We start from the raw sequence: 16,921 nt of genomic DNA on the forward strand, positions 1-16,921 counted from the left end.
AAAAGTGATTCCCCTGTTCTCACTAGGCTACTACCTTAATGTAAAGAGTCATTTCTAATTACATTCTATGATAAGCAAGAATACTACATCACAGAAAGTGCTGGGAATATTTAAATTCTCATCTTGTTTTATGTCAGACCTTAATAAACACATGGCTCAAACTTACAAAACATTGATGAGTCAAACAAGTTCTGTAGCTTTACAAAAGGAATATGCTACAACTTCTGTAAAAATGAATAAATAAAATATTAAAAAATAAAATGTGTGCTTCCTGTTTTACAGAGGTAGCTATACAAAACAGACATCCTCTGTTAAAATAAATGCTTCCAATGCACAAAGTGCAATCTCTTACTGTAACATAAATTTACATACTACTAAATATTACATACTAATATAAATATGCGGACTTTGGCTGATTATGCGTTGAATTATGCGATTAAAGCTGAGAGTCTGCACCCATGTTCACTTTATACCTGTAACTTGAATATATTTTGGTTAACAGGTTAAATAACAAAACCTGTGTTAGTGTTCAAATATATATGGACCTCACTGTATAGTTCACATAGCTCTTCTCATTTGATGCCTCCACTGCCTCACTTGTGTAGAATGCTAGCTGTCGAGTCCTCATTTTTGTTGTCATTTGTTGTCAGAGTAAGGGAGCTGATTTTTTTCAAAATTTCAAGCCTGATCTTTGCTGGTATTTTGCCAATGGTGAAGCCCCCACAATACTCACACACACAGCTTCTCAAATGATTCAGTGTCATGATTATCCAGTCAGCATGAATTTGTTAACTGCTTCCCCATTTTCAATTTGTTAGCTTGATCTATGAGCATGCGATAGTTAATTCAGGTCATTACAGATTGAATATTTCATTTTTTACCATTGGAATTAAAGTTTGAATTTCAAACAAAAAGTTACAGCCATAATATGCAGGTAGACGCAGCTGACATGACAACTCACTGTTGTTGGTTGTCATATAATACAACACACTTTCTGGCTCCAGAGATTTGCAGGAGCTCCCCAGTCAGAAAAATTTGAGCATCAAAGCAGCAATGGCAAGACATGAGAGACAGAAAACAAGTCAAAGAAAAACTAAGACATCTCAACACAGAGAATACTGAATCTGAGCCGACTGACAAAACTACTTGTCTAACGGCTAAACGGACAAGTTTCAGCTGCGTGTGGAGGATGGATATCCGTCATTGTCTGAACACATTTACTGTGGTATTTAACCCTGGACCTCCACAGCAGGTTAATCTAGCAACTACCTAAACCAAAGTGCTGGACCATTCAACCAACAATGCCAGCCCTAGAGCCTCATCACTGCTACACCACAAAGTATCAAGTTCCAGCTTACAATATTGACAGCAACCTTACTTGTAATATGGCTAACATTTCTCTGTGCTCATGTATTTCTCATACAGAGGCTTCTATCCTTTCCTATGATGGCAGCATGTATATGAAGGTGGTCATGCCAACCATCATGCACACTGAGGCTGAGGATGTCTCTCTGCGTTTTCGCTCCCAGAGAGCTTATGGCCTCCTCATGGCCACTACCTCCCGAGACTCAGCCGACACTCTCAGGCTGGAGTTGGATGGGGGTCGTGTTAAACTCACGGTCAACCTAGGTATCGTATGCACCCATCTGCCTCCACACCGCCACCTTCTTCATGAGATGGTTTACCATTGAGTGGTAACCTCTCCTCTCTCTCACTCTCTTTCTATTTTTTTGTTCAGTCTTTCCATCGGTTATCATCACTATATCCCTTTGAGGTTTCTATCAGCTTTGGAACATAGATAATAGAGATTTTATCTTGTCTGCATGGGTGTCAATGCAGTTTGTGCATACAAATAACCATGGACCACTTACTGAATTTGACTATTTAGTGGAAAATAACTTTCATGTATTATAATTTTCATTTCAATAGTCAACATGTTTTGCCCATCTTTGAAACAGACAAAACATAGTCATATCCATATTCTGTTTACAAAACTTTTGAGACAGTCACAGCACAATAAGCAGAACACATGTTATGATGCCATGTACAGACACTTGCTTTAAAAGTTTAGCCTCTACTAAAATATTTTTAAAGAACAAAGTGTGCTGAGACTTTCTAAGAGGTGAATTCCACCAAGTATGCCCACTGATCCATCATTCAGCAGGACATTAAACTATACTTTTCTTACTAATTAACCTCATTTCTCTCTCTGACATCAAGACATTTCCCTGTCACATTCCTTCTGGGTGGTTGTTTTCTTTGCTTACAGTGATGCCTTTATGGGAGTATATGCTTTTTTTGTATTCTGTTTTTATGTTTAGCTGTCAACTCCATTTTCCATCATGCTTAGTCAAAAGATGGTATTCACCCCTTCAAAGGCCTTAAGCCTGCGGCCCGTCAGGCGAACAGCCCGAGAACAGAGCCCAGCAAAACCTACAGCTGGCTGCGACCCCAAGTACTTTCAAACACTTCCAGTCCTAATATGTTGAGAATACCCTAATGACAAATGAGTCACACACATCAATTTATATCTCACAAGTATGCCTACTAAAACTCATAAGTTGTAAGAGTGATAGTAATGATGGCAGATGTTAGCTGATTTGTCAGGCCACATTTAGATTTATCCCCCTTTGATCATATAACATTATTAGTTCATACATATTATCTACACTTAAGTTAAAGCTTTGCCGCTTTAATAGGTCAGCGAAGATGATTTCTTAGCCTATATAAATGTGTGTGATTTTTCTAAAAAAAAAAAAATCTAAATATTTATATATCTTGCTTATATAGATTTAGTTGATTTTTTTTCTCTGACACAAGTATATATAGGGTAGTACTCCAGATCTAATGGTTGGGGTTTCTGTGCCTCTGCATGGTGCTGGTGCTGATTGGATCGTGGCTGTTTGCTCCCACTTTTCTGTTGCGGTTGACGACACATGAAACCACCAGCCACATGGTGACCAACCCTCAGTGTCCTCACAGCTGCACAAAGCAGTTATTTTGGCCTAAGTGGGACTGTTCAGATACATCATTTTCATTTTATATCACACTATTGTCTAACAGAGTAAACTTTTTTACTCTTTGAATAACAAATTAGTCTATTTTCACAAATATGTGGCTCTAAAATACATGGTTGCTGCCACCTAGTTGATGTGGAGGCTTTGACTTTTCTAATCTGAATATTTCAAACCTAAAGTCAAAAAGTCTGTGTTGGGTTGGAAATCTCATGTAGCTGGTACTATAAGTGGCCATTTTACTGTTCATAGTGTCACTAAGCAATTAATACATTTGAACTCTGTTACTATGGGTAATGCACAAGCTTTTATCAACTAGCACATTTCTATGACTGACAGATCCAGGCATTGTTTTATTTACCATTGAATTATGTTTTTGGAAAACTTTTAAAATCTGTGAGTTTCGTGGAAATTTGTCATAAAGTTAAATACAAATACTAAAGGATTAAAATGGCTGCCCTCCTACATGTGTACGTCCCCGGAAGGGTGGACTTTTTGTTTTTGGATGTCTGCAGCAGTTACCTTGAAGGATGCAATTTCATCTGTCACTTATTCTTCCCCATCTAGACTGTATCAGGATAAACTGTAACTCCAGTAAGTTAACACTCAAGTTTCATTTTGCTTTCTTTGTTGATAATATGTTGACGTTGTTGTTGTTGTTTTTAAAGAAATGTGTTTTTTAAAATTTGAGTCCTGCAGCACCCACTACTTACTCTTACCACTTACAAGATTAGTTTTCTCAGTTGGTCTTACAACCCGTTATCCAATAGAAATAGCCTCAATCAAAGGGAATTAATGGTGACTTCTTTTCTATATTAAGACATACTTTAACTTCTAATTAGTTATGACAGTGAGTGATAATCTGATGTTTGATTGTCGCTATGACAACTTTGTTCTCAGTAACTGGGATTAACACTTAATTTTGAATCGTTTATAATGATGCTTTTAATTTAGATATAGATATTTGGTCAGTTTCCAGACTTTATAACCTTAACTCTGACCACATGCCTAACTGCAGAATCTCCTCACCCTGTTTCTAAATTCCTTCCATCCAAGTCCAGCTGAAATCAAATACCTTTGTTTTCTGCTACAGCAGAGAGAAAAATCAGAAATGAAAACATAGACATTTATATTATTAATTATTTGGTTTCATGAGGTTCCCCCCTAGTTTTGCATTAATTAGCTCAGTTCATGTAAATGGGAACCTCCGTAGATGGAAATTTAATACATTGAAAGAAATAAAGCATAAAGCAAGAACGTGGCGTTCTATCATAGTCAGAGCAGAAGGTCACACTGAACCTGATAGCTTCCTGTTACACAACACAAGAGCTACAGACTCTGGTTAGTAACCCACATTAGTTTTCCTGTAAAGGTCTCCTTCTTATCTAACTTAAAAACATGAACACACATCTTGCTTTGCACCTTAGATTGTTGAACGAGCCACTAAAACAAATATACACCAGGGAAAAGTGTTCCAGTAATGTCAGTTAGCAGGCTTGATATCCAGATAGGTGCAACACATTAAACTGCTTGTTAAAGTATAAGCAAATGTAACTATGAACCCATGAGATGCTGGATTGGTCAATAGTTTGCAAAAATCCCTGCTAGCAAAAAGTTGTCTGCCCAGTGCCCATGACATTTAGCTACAGCAGTTTACTTTGTCTCGTTCCATACGCTGTAACACTGGCACTCTGCTGTCAAACTATACCTTTTTCCTTCACTTTAATAATGCCAAACTAAGAATATATAAGAATGTATTTTTAAAAAGCTTTTGTCATTATTTTTGAATGCAAATAGGGATGATTAAATATGATTTCAGTTGGCCTTTAAAGAATGAATAGATGGTATGAATAACAGATAAATTCCATCATATCACACCAATATAATTGGTGAGTAGTGTATTACACAGGGTTTGTCCCCATGCTTCAAGAACCCACATTCCTTTAGACCAAAACATCAATCACTATGTAAGATAATAGAGCAGTGTTTAGAAGGCTGCTGAATTAACATGAAAAGGTAACATACAATATTAACATGGTTTAGGTGTAACATATCGTACTTCTGGCTGAGTGCCGCTGTAATTCCAGTATCACAGCAGCATACATGGAGTACAGTGCAGTATGTTTACAATGTTATAAAAGGAATATATCTCCATCTTTGCTGTAACCTTACTAATATTGGTGCAGTTTGCCAACACCAAAACAAAGCAGCAGCACCATAAAAGTAACACAGATGTAGTTCCAACTGAACAACAAACAATTTACAAACAGTATAAATGTTAAAGGAACATTTCTCATTTGTTATCAGCATCAAAATGATCCAGAATGAATTGACAAGGTCTTACAGGCCTGCCTGGGCAGTTCAGTATGGCTACTTGAAATATTTATATTAAATATGAATATAGCTGATCCTGTCACTACGTTATTAAACATTGACCCCTGGTATGTCCATTGTTCTAAGCTATAGAATCTTACTTTGATTTCCATCTTATATTGAAGTTACCGTGCAAACAGTTTCTATGGACAACTTCTTAAATGGTTCTGTGTAACAAACCACCTGGTACATCAGGCTAGTATCCATGGAGATCCAAACATTTCCAAAATTACCAAATTCTTCCTGCTAAATTTGAGAGAATGTATATGCAATGATGCATCAGACAGCTTGATTGAGAATTAGATTTAATGGTGCAGCCATGAATATGTGACATTTTTTAATTGAATTTATATCTTAAAACACTCACGAACAAGTTGATAAGTATACCACAAGTACACTCTTATACTGCCATTGTACTAGTTATATACTATATGATGTTGAACATATAAGTTTATAACAGGGGTAATACCTCAAAGCTAATGTGTGTAGTGAAAAACATTTTTATTCTGCTAAATGAAATGTAAGCACGAGTCAATGACTTGACCTTATTCTGTACTTGGATCAAGATATACTAAGTATTAGAACTTTGTGGCAGAAAGAAGTAAAAAGTTTACTAAAGTACAAGTAGAAGCTTTAGTATTAAATTATAAGTGTAAGTCTTAGTATTAATGTACTTAGTCTTAGACTTTTCTATATACGTTTCAGTATAAGCCAATTATACTTCTCTATACTATTCTTAAGTATATAAAATATAGTATATAAACTTCAAATATACTGCCTCAGTTTTAGTATAAAATAAGTATACTCGTAGTACATTAGTACTTTACTCTAAATGGACATTTTGCATTTACATCAGTTATTTTGATGTAAAAATGTACACAATACATAATTCCAAAACAAGAGGCTCAAACCCCCAGTACGTAGATATTAGTAATTTGGTGTCTGTAACCACTAGAAATATGCTTGCAAGTTAATGCAGCATTGTGGATCAGAAGTAGAGGAGATCAATTGATAATGTGTTCTCAGACACAGAAAGAAAGGGCACTAAGAGTGTTGCTTTACAGCCTGAGCTAACATTTCTGGTGACCTACTTGTTGGACATTCATTTTTTTTTTTTTTGTGGGGCGACAAGCATGGGTTTTGGAAGGAATTTAAAAACAAATTTGATGGTTTAGTTTTGACTACTTATTAGTGTCTCAATTATCTACAGAAACGTGTGTGACAGCAAAGTTCTCTTTATACTCTACTGGTGTCCTATGTGGACCAGCCTACTCTTTTTGGCTAGAGTTTTAAAGTAATAATATGAGAAGCAAAAGGATGGACAGAAGGGAAAAAGCAAAAGATGTCTATACCACCATGATGATGAGGAAAAGCAATGTTTCCTAGTGTAGCTGCACTTTCTCTATTTAAACCGTATGAGAACCATGACTCTGTCTGCAGCATAGTGGTCAGATTTATTTCATGAGAATTACAAATGTCACATATGTCAAGTATTTTGTATTTTTTTCACTGTGTATTTCATTGAATAAACCAAACCTTTGTTTCCCAAATATATAAGAATTGGTTTAAAAACTACATTCAAAGGCATTTTCAAGCAACTAAGCTGCTTGTAGAATTGTGCCACTGATTCCAGACCAACTGGTTTGAAAACAAAGGTTTGGTTTTAGGCTCAGGATGTCTTTAACTTTGTGATTGACCATTGTTTTCAGGCAAGGGACCGGAGACGCTGTATGCTGGGCAAAAGCTCAATGATAATGAATGGCATACAGTGCGTGTGGTGCGTCGTGGCAAAACCTACAAGCTAACAGTTGACGATGATGTAGCAGAAGGTACTTACCTGCATCAACCTAGGCTCATTCTTGAAGAATGTTCTTAGTATTGCCTTGTTAGTGGTATTGCACCATGCTGTGTTGCCGTAGAAACTGATAGTACAAATACACAATTCTTCTAAAGAGAGTATGTAGACATGGTTACATATATCTAATACTGTTAATGTAATTTTCTCCTTAAATCAGCCCTTTTGTGTTAGTGTCAGACAGTGTTCTCTTTTCTTTTCGTTTTTTGTCTTTCTTTTCAACCCATCCCCTCCACCCTCCCCATCTTCAGGCCAAATGGTGGGTGACCACACTCGTCTGGAGTTCCACAACATCGAAACGGGCATCATGACAGACCGCCGATTTGTTTCCAGCATCCCATCCAGTTTCATTGGTCATCTGCAGAGCCTCAGGTACATTTACTTTATTTAAAAAATAAATAAATATATATATATATAGCTTTAAGATGTATTTGTGTATATACAGCATTGTGCAAAAGTCTTAAGCCACCCCCAGCATACAAACAGAAAATATAGGAAATATGTATACAAAATGTAACATTAATTATTAAATATTATTATTAATTGAGGCTCCATTCCATTTAGGTTTAAGAGAGCTAAGTTCCTGCTATTGCTCAAATATAAGGGGAGGTCTGAATACTTGCACACTTTAGTCTATAGAAGCGGTTTTATTTTCTGTTTTTTAATACTGCATACACATTTCCTGTATTTTTTGGTTGTATTCTAATAAAGAGACTGAGAAATAATTATATATGGTGATTATAGCATTGCTAAAACAACAAATCTAATGGTGGCATAAGACTTGTCAGAGAGTTTGTCTCCGGCCTCCATTATCTGTAAATAGCAGGAAAATCTGTCAAATTCAGTGAAAATATATATATATATATATATATATATATATATATATATATATATATATATATATATATGTATATATATATATATATTAGAAAAACAGCTTCTATAGACCATAAAGTAGTAAGTATTTAGTGTGACCTCCCCTTACACTTGGGCAATACCAGGAACCTGGCTCTCTTAAACATAAATGGAATGGAACCTTCACTAATAATATTAATTATTAATTAATGTTAAATTTTGTGTACATAGTTCCTGTATATCTGTTTGTACGATGGTGGTGGCCGAAGACTTTTGCACGGTACTGTATATATACACATTTGTAGGTTTTTCGAATTATTTTGCCATATTTATAAGATTCAAATAACAAGGGAACCAACCCTAATTCTCCAGCTCTACAGTTTAGAGTGCATTTACAGTTTGGCTGAGTCTTAACGCCTTCATCAGCCTTGTTTCCAGCAGCAGGCAGCTATTTTTACTCCAAATGTTGCTTGTGTCTACTGGATATGGACATGCAAATGTTTAAATAGGACTTATAGCTTTGTGGAGTTCTTCTGCACCTAAATAAAAAAAGTCAATAAATGTTGCTTTGTTTTCTCAGTAAGAAAACAATGCAGTGGAGACTTATTTAGCTATGGATTTGTCATATTTAAAGTCTGGAGTCTTTACTTTATCTCTGTTTTCCAGAGAAGGAGCATGTTTTTGGGACTAACTTCACTAAGTGCCTATTTCTTTCCTTTCCTAGATTCAACGGCATGCTCTACATTGACCTGTGCAAGAATGGTGACATTGATTATTGCGAGCTCAATGCCCGCTTTGGGATTCGTTCTATTATTGCCGACCCGGTCACCTTCAAATCCAAGAGCAGCTATCTGAGCCTGGCAACCTTACAGGCCTACACATCCATGCACCTCTTCTTCCAATTCAAGACCACCTCCCCAGATGGCTTCATACTTTTCAACTCTGGAGATGGAAATGATTTTATTGCTGTAGAACTGGTTAAAGGGTAGGTTTTATATTGAAAGGATTACTTTACGTTTTAGAAGTAACATAACATTTTTGTTTACAGGCTAAAATTATTTTGACTTTCTCCAATGATTTTAGGGGCTTGATTTTGACAGTGTAATCATAATGACCAGCACACAGCATTAGATCTTGTGATGTGATCTACATAATAACAGAATGTAGATTACAATAAAGTCGATCAATCAATCAATCAATCAATCTTTATTTATATAATGCCAAATCACAACAAACGTCATCTCAAGGCACTTTACACATAGAGCAGGTCTAAACCTAAAGTTTCATTTAAAGAGACCCAACATTCCAACATGAACAAGCACTTAGCGACAATGGCAAGAAAAAACTCCCTTTTAACAGGAAGAAACCTCAGAACCAGACTCAAAGTGGGAGAACATCTGCCTCGACCGGTTGGGGTAGGGGGGAGAGAGAGGAAGAATAGGAGAGAGAGAGAAGCACATAGAAAATAAACATTGAAGCTAGAAGGTCCGGGACTGGAATCTGTCATCCGGACGTCTACAGGCCCAGATTACCTGTGAGACGAGAAAGCACAGACAACTCCGGGGAAGAAGTTTAGGATATTGAATGCATTAATAGTACATGAATGTTATTGGATATAGATGGATGGATAGAGAGAGAGAGGAGGAGAGAGGAGCTCAGTGCATCATGGGAGTCCCCCAGCAGTCTAAGCCTATAGCAGCATAAACTAGGAGCTGGCTAACTATAAGCTTTATCAAAAAGGAAAGTTTTAAGCCTACTCTTAAAGGTAGAGAGGGTGTCTGCCCCCAGGACCCAATCTGGAAGATGGTTCCACAGGAGAGGAGCCTGATAACTGAAGGCTCTGCCTCCCATTCTACTTTTAGAGATACTAGGTACCACAAGTAAGCCTGCATGCTGGGAGCGCAGTGTTCTGGTAGGTACATAAGGTACTATAAGCTCTTTAAGATATGATGGAGCCTGACCATTAAGAGCTTTAAAAGTGAGGAGAAGGATTTTAAATTCTATTCTAGATTTTACAGGAAGCCAATGCAGTGAAGCTAAAATAGGAGTAATGTGATTTCTCTTTCTAGTTTTTGTCAGAACGCGTGCAGCTGCATTCTGGACCAGTTGGAGAGTCTTTAGAGACTTGTTAGGACAGCCTGATAATAATGAATTACAATAATCCAGCCTAGAAGTAACAAATGCGTGGATTAGTTTTTCAGCATCATTTTGAGACATGGGTCTGATTTTTGTAATATTACGCAGATGAAAAAAGGCAGTCCCTGTTATATCATTAGATAATGTGATTCTAAGGTGTTTGGGAATCCACTGGCATGTGCAGGCCTGCTTTGAAATAAATGAAACACAGAACTATACAGGCATATTTGAGTCCTCCTCATATATGTGGAAAATGAATAAAATAAAAAGTAAATAGACTTATATAGGACTTTTATGGTCTTTTGACCACTCAAAGCTCTTTTAAACTACATGTTACATTCACCCATTCACACACATTCATACACTGATGACAGGACAGCAGATACCAAACAGAAACATGCTCATCAGATGGAGACTAACATTCACTCACTGTTGGCGCCATCAGGTAATTCAGGGTTAAGTATCTTGCCCAATGACACATCAACATGTTGACTGGAGGAGCCGGGAATTGAACTGCTGCCACCCACTTATAACAAACAACACATATAGCTGCAGCCTGATAGTTTAAGAGTAAACATAAAATATATGCTAGTTGTTGTTTTTTTAATTTCAATATTAATATCTCCAGCTTGACACTTCTCAGAAAATGTTGTGTGTTCTGGGTTGAGTAGGGGTGTGGGTTTGATTATTTGTGCTGTTGAACATAACAGCTCTGAAACAATCAAAAAATAATGTTTTATTGATCTGATTCACCGGCTCTGCTTATTGACGGAGCAACTCTGTCCTCACATTCAGTTTCTGGACCTTTTATACAGAACAGTGAGGCGGAATAAAGTAGTAGCATTCCAGCCCGTGAACAGACTCTCCTGAGAGCAGAGGAGAGCAACGTGACAAGAAGTGACAGCAAACTATATTAGAGGCTATCTCGTCCTCTCTTCCCTGTCTCAGTGGGGGCATGGCTGAGCTCTCTGTGTGCAGCGAAGTCAAAGACGGCAGTCGAGAGTTGTCACAACTTAACAACATAATTCGCATTAAAGATGGACAGACTCCAAATGACGAAAGATACTGCCATAAAGAGTGTGATTTGACAATAATATGAAATGGTAGACGTTTTTTCTCGAGCCACTGAAGAGGGGCTGAAGAGCCGCATGCAGCTACAGAGCGGCAGGTTGTCGACCCCCAACCAAAGAGAGCCTACATCAGTGGACTGGAATTAGTCACACCCAATGTGTACTTTTACTCACTGAAGAGAGGCTAATAGTTCTATATCCACTTTCATCACTGTCGTCTCAGTTACTGTGAGCTTTGTATTGATGGAGAGTATATCAGAATATTGCCTGATCAGGCATCAGTAATGTGCACTACTGTCATAGACTGCGCTGAAGATCTAAATGTATGTTCACAATAGTGTCCAAAACAGGGACGTTAAGCTGCCTAGCCCTGGCTGTCTGGTGTTCCCTCAAGCATGCTGATGCACGGTCCAGTGCAGATGTTTTTCTCACCAGCCACTTGCTTGCCCTCCCATCCTCCCTGTTCCTCAAGTTTTCCATTTATTTCCTCAAGAACTCCAGAATACTTGCAGCACTAGACAATGTCTTTCCTTAGGAACCCCGTAAGTGCAAAGTGGACAGGGCTTAGCAGTTGATTAAACATTATTAGACACGCACAGAAATCTCCATTTATAACAATATTCAGCAGACTAGACGCCTCTACTATGGTGAGGTGAATTTGCTGCATTATTGAGTGTATTTCTGTGCTGTACGCTCAGTTTTAATACCTAACTCCTTCTGGATCCAGAATACATTGTGGGTTCATTGCTGAGTGATTAACTTTTCAGACATTTTTGCTGAATGCCCTTCACATGGCCAGACATGACAGCAGCACCATCATAACTTGTACAGTCCACATTACTCCAAAAACTGAATTGAAATTAGTAGTATTATGTTTAGTAGTATACATGAAATACTAATATCACAGAGTATTGGGCATTAAAAGTGCAGTGTGTCCAATTGTCCAGGGTGGGGGGGTTGAGGTTTACTGTGAGCAGTGCTGATTGTACAGTCTGACAGCTGCAGGGAGGAAGGACCTGTGATATCGCTCTTTCACACAATTTGGATGAAGGAGTCCATCACCGAAGGAGCTCTCCAGTGGAGTCAGGGTGTCTTTCATGGGGTGGGAGTCATTGTTCATCATAGAAGACAGCTTGGCCATCATTCTCCTCTCTCCAACCACCTCCACTGGGTCGTGGGGGCATCCCAGGACAGAGCGGGCCTTCTTTATGAGGTTGTCCATTCTCCTCCTGTGGAGTAGCACTAAATGGAAATATTAAAGTACATGTACCACATAACTGTAAGCATAATACTTGAGGAAATGTAATTTGTTACTTTTCACCACATTGTATCAAGGGAGGTTGATGATTTTAATTCTATTTAATTTCATTTATATAGCACCAAATCACAACAGAAGATATCTTGAGTACTTTTCACATAGAGCAGGTCGAGACTGTACCATTTTTATATTACAGAGACCCAATGTTCCCCATGAGCAGCACTTGGTGACAGCAGCAAGGTAGAACCTTAAGCAGAACTAGATTGTAGGTTGGCAGCCATCTGCATTGACCTGTTGAATTGAGACAGAAAGAAGGAGAGGGAGAGAGGAGCAAGAGACAGGATTTTGACTTGTAATGGAATATTTCTATATTACAGCATTTCTACATTGGCAATAATTCTTTTTAAAGGGCTTTGGTGGTCTTTTGTAAGTAATATTAGGGTATAATGAGCTAGAATTGTATGTGTTTCCTATCTAAACATCGTAATAAATCTAGCTTTTTAGGGCCCCTTTTATATAAAGTCCATCTATGGTTCCTGTTTTTTTAATCTTCTATTATTTCTATGCAGTTGTATGCAGTTTTATTCACAATGCACATTGGAGATCATGATATCCTCAGGAAGTACAAGTCGCACTGAATCTTATATATGTGTATGTTCAGATTTGACTGATTAGACTGGGTAATAACTGTCTAAAGATTCACTAAACAGTTTGACCTGTCACTGCACTCCACACAAGACCTCTGAGAGAGACCACTGGCATCAGGGAATACCATTGCCATGAAGGGGTGTACTTGGTCTGCAACAATGTTTAGTTAGGTGATTCCAGGACCTAAGGTTTCCCAGCAAAACATTGCTCAGAGCATCACACTGCTTCTGACACAAATAATGAATAAATAACATAAACACATTCTGCCAGCAGTAATAGTTCATGTGCCTCTGTTGAGCCAACTGACAGCTGATTCAGCTGTGAACAGCTGCCGCCATCATCAGACACAGATGTCGCTTCATGTAATGCTTCGGAGGAAACGGCGTCTCATGTCTCTAAAAACATATTTCCATGTCTTCTCTGTCCTTGAATGGTTTTCTTGCGTCTCTCCATGCATCCACAGTTGGAGGGACAAAGACGCAAGTGCGGGAAACATGGATGCAATTTAAGGGAACTGACTGTTCACTTGCTACCTAATACATCCCACTCCTTGATAATCAGTGAGATAATCAGAACAAGATAATCACTGTTGTTTAACCTGTCAGTGGTGTTAATGTTTTGGCTGATCGGTGTATAAACACATAGTTGCCACACTGGGCATTGTCAATGCATTGATGCAGTTGCCATATTGGAACAGGCAGTTGCCCCTCGGAAAAAACGGATGTATTATGAGAGCTGGATATGTGTCTCACCAAAATACTTATGTTTAATGGACAGTAACAGTAGACTGATATTAGTACGATAAATTCAAGCTAAGCCTATATTTTATAAATATTTTATAAGCCTATTCAGTTTTCATATAGCATTGTTATATGGCTACTGTAATTTTAAAAATATGGAAAGGGATTAAATACATTTGTAATACATATAGTCAAACTAAAATGAAAAATGTAAAATGTCATCATGCATCAATTCTGTTTTAATAGTATTCATATTTCTACATATTTTCAACTGACATTTCCCACACTATAAATGATGCATACAACAAGCTGTATGCCTATCATCAGTTGGTGAAAGTATTTCTCATGGAACAGTTACAGATTCTTATTAAATTGTAGATGCAAAACAAAAATGAGCAGGAAATGAAAATGAGTTCTGAGCTGTGTGTTTGGACATGATAAAGTTTATTCAACATGGGAGCAGCATTTATTCTTTGAAGATCGTCAGGTAGCTGCTTGTATGCTGGTTGGCTCTGATGTGTGCATGTGTATTCAGGTATGCTGGGTAGCCATCTAATATTGTTTACAGTTACAACAGTATATGCAATTCAACATGTTGGTGACAGTAGAGTGTCTTGCAATAACTACACACCTATGAAATTATTTCCCATTCCTTGGTTTTGTTTTTTCTTTCTTTAGAACATCTGAATGCAGCACACACATCTGGTATTATCTACTGCAGAGAATGGCCAGAGACTAAATCTATCTGTATAGTAAACCCAAACATGTCCACACCCGTTTCAACTGGGCTGCCCTAGACTCATTTCTGTCATACAAATAACTTTTTTCTTTTTCAGATACATCCACTATGTTTTTGACCTTGGAAACGGGCCTAACCTCATCAAGGGCAAAAGTGAAAGGGCACTAAATGACAACCAGTGGCATAATGTGGCCATCACGCGAGACAACAGCAACACCCATACACTGAAAGTAGACGCTACAGCCACTAGTCAGAGTATCAATGGGGCCAAGAATCTGGACCTGAAAGGTATGCATGACACTTGTTACATGGTTATATTTCCTTATTCCTTATATTCCTCCCTTTCTTTCCAGTTCTTATTCAGCTATACTGGTTTGAGTTGGTGCACTACTTGCATTTAATTTCACTTTGCTAACGTGTCCATTTTACTGCTCAAGTAATTCAGTCATTCTCTATAGTCACTTTCCCTACAATACCATTTATCTTGGAAATGTATTTGTACACAACTATTGTTTTGACATGGTAGTATGAGTTTGGTATGAAAATTCTGTTTTATGATATTTGAGCTTTCACTCTAATGTGAGTAAGAGAATAGCCTCTTGGACTGTTGAGTGTGCTGCTACTACTCTCCAAAGGACCACCATATTTTTGGCAGCTGTTATGTTCGATTTTTTTGCAGTGTTGAACTAGCAACTGTTACATTGTTTTGGACTGCTCAGCATAATTTTAAACACTTGAGGGTCAGCAGTGGCGAAAAGTAACTCGGCAACACATCACTGAGTTTTTAGAATCACAGATGGTTTGGCAGTTGTGTCAAGTAACCAAGTACATTTAATATTTACTTAGTAAAATCCCTAAAACTTTACTTTAACCAGACAACTTAAGATCCTCTTCTCCTACAATGTTTTTGTTTTCTCCAAACCAGGCGATCTGTTCATCGCAGGACTGGGTCCAGGCATGTATGGCAACCTGCCTAAATTGGTGGCTTCCAGAGAGGGCTTCCAGGGCTGTTTGGCATCAGTGGATCTCAATGGTCGCCTACCAGATCTCCTCAGTGACGCCTTGTTTCGCAGTGGGCAGATTGAACGTGGATGCGAAGGTACTCCGTCCCTCAAATCCAAGCCTGATTTAGACTACTACAACACAAACTTCAACTCCAGCTCAATCAGCCCATTCTTTCTGCTCAATGCAAACAGTAGTTCCACAGCCCTGCATCCATACGGAAGTCCCTCAGTCCTATTGACTGTACTTGTTGCCTCACTTACCCACTGCTAGAGTCAAGCCAAACATCAAACACCTATTCACCTAAAGCGCAACATGCTATCGGGCACAATGATTGCCCTCTGTCAGTGCAGTCACCATCATCGTCAGAGCAGTTTTTTGCCACTGCAGTAACACAACACACTGCCAGGTGTTCCATTTTTAATCTCATATCCTTTTTTTTCTTTTCCCCCAAATGTATGTGCATGTTTGGAGTCTTATTCTCATATGACAGGGTACTACAGAACTCCTAAAGAGTGGCTGGTTCGGGTGTGTTGGTAAAGGGACACTTGCATATGTATTACTTTGATTGTACAGAGATATATTCACATTCAGAGGCAGCAGAGGGAAACATTTGGCCTTCAGTGAATCTATAAGATATGTAATTGACCTTTTACTAAGCCCCACCCCCTTTAGTTATTTTTGCAATGCCTATCAAGCTTTCCATTCTTGTACTGCATATACTATACTACATATGTAGATTTACAGTGTTAACGGTGGCAGATACATCACTAGAGTCATTTTGAAATAGTGGATCCTTGATTTCAGACAGAAGTAGACAAAAGGATTCTATGTTCTCCAGAACAAAGTCAGGAAAAGACAAAAGCAGGTTCTTATTTTTAGTTGGCAACTGTTGATTTTACTAAAATGAAAATTGTCTCTTTTTTTCGCTCCAGCTTTGCTTACATTAATTCTGTGAGTCAGTTAAAAACTCAGTGATATATTTTGATAGCATATACATGTCATCCTAAGTCAGTGCTGTGTAATAATGCATGTAAGGGTTAGTCCTATATTGTAGTGCAGTACTATAAGATGCAATGCCAGTTTCTTTGTGAAATACAGTTACTTTTTTGTTTTATTGTTAGTATTTTCAAGTAATATGTTTCACTTTTACATAACAGAAGGTTTGAGAATGAGTACTAACTAATCAGTTTGACAAAGTAATCTCAGTTAAATTTCCTCAAACAAGCTT

General features: G+C 37.9%; 1 protein-coding gene across 8 annotated transcripts in view; it reads left to right on the forward strand.

Annotated features, from left to right (window-relative positions):
• nrxn3a (neurexin 3a) overlaps positions 1 to 16,921 on the forward strand; it is a 240,686-nt gene that overhangs the window by 138,877 nt on the left and 84,888 nt on the right. For 7 of the 8 annotated variants that reach the window (XM_062440937.1, XM_062440941.1, XM_062440935.1 and 4 more), the window contains 7 exons: positions 1,426 to 1,629; positions 3,582 to 3,608; positions 7,097 to 7,216; positions 7,494 to 7,614; positions 8,822 to 9,082; positions 14,786 to 14,976; positions 15,614 to 15,787. In XM_062440937.1, coding sequence (XP_062296921.1) covers positions 1,426 to 1,629; positions 3,582 to 3,608; positions 7,097 to 7,216; positions 7,494 to 7,614; positions 8,822 to 9,082; positions 14,786 to 14,976; positions 15,614 to 15,787 — 1,098 coding nt within the window. The remainder of the gene's footprint in view (positions 1 to 1,425; positions 1,630 to 3,581; positions 3,609 to 7,096; positions 7,217 to 7,493; positions 7,615 to 8,821; positions 9,083 to 14,785; positions 14,977 to 15,613; positions 15,788 to 16,921) is intronic. The other variant, XM_062440936.1, reaches the window with a different exon arrangement.

The sequence above is a fragment of the Scomber scombrus genome, chromosome 19, assembly GCF_963691925.1.
Source record: "Scomber scombrus chromosome 19, fScoSco1.1, whole genome shotgun sequence".
In the NCBI taxonomy this organism is placed as follows: Eukaryota; Metazoa; Chordata; class Actinopteri; order Scombriformes; family Scombridae; genus Scomber; species Scomber scombrus.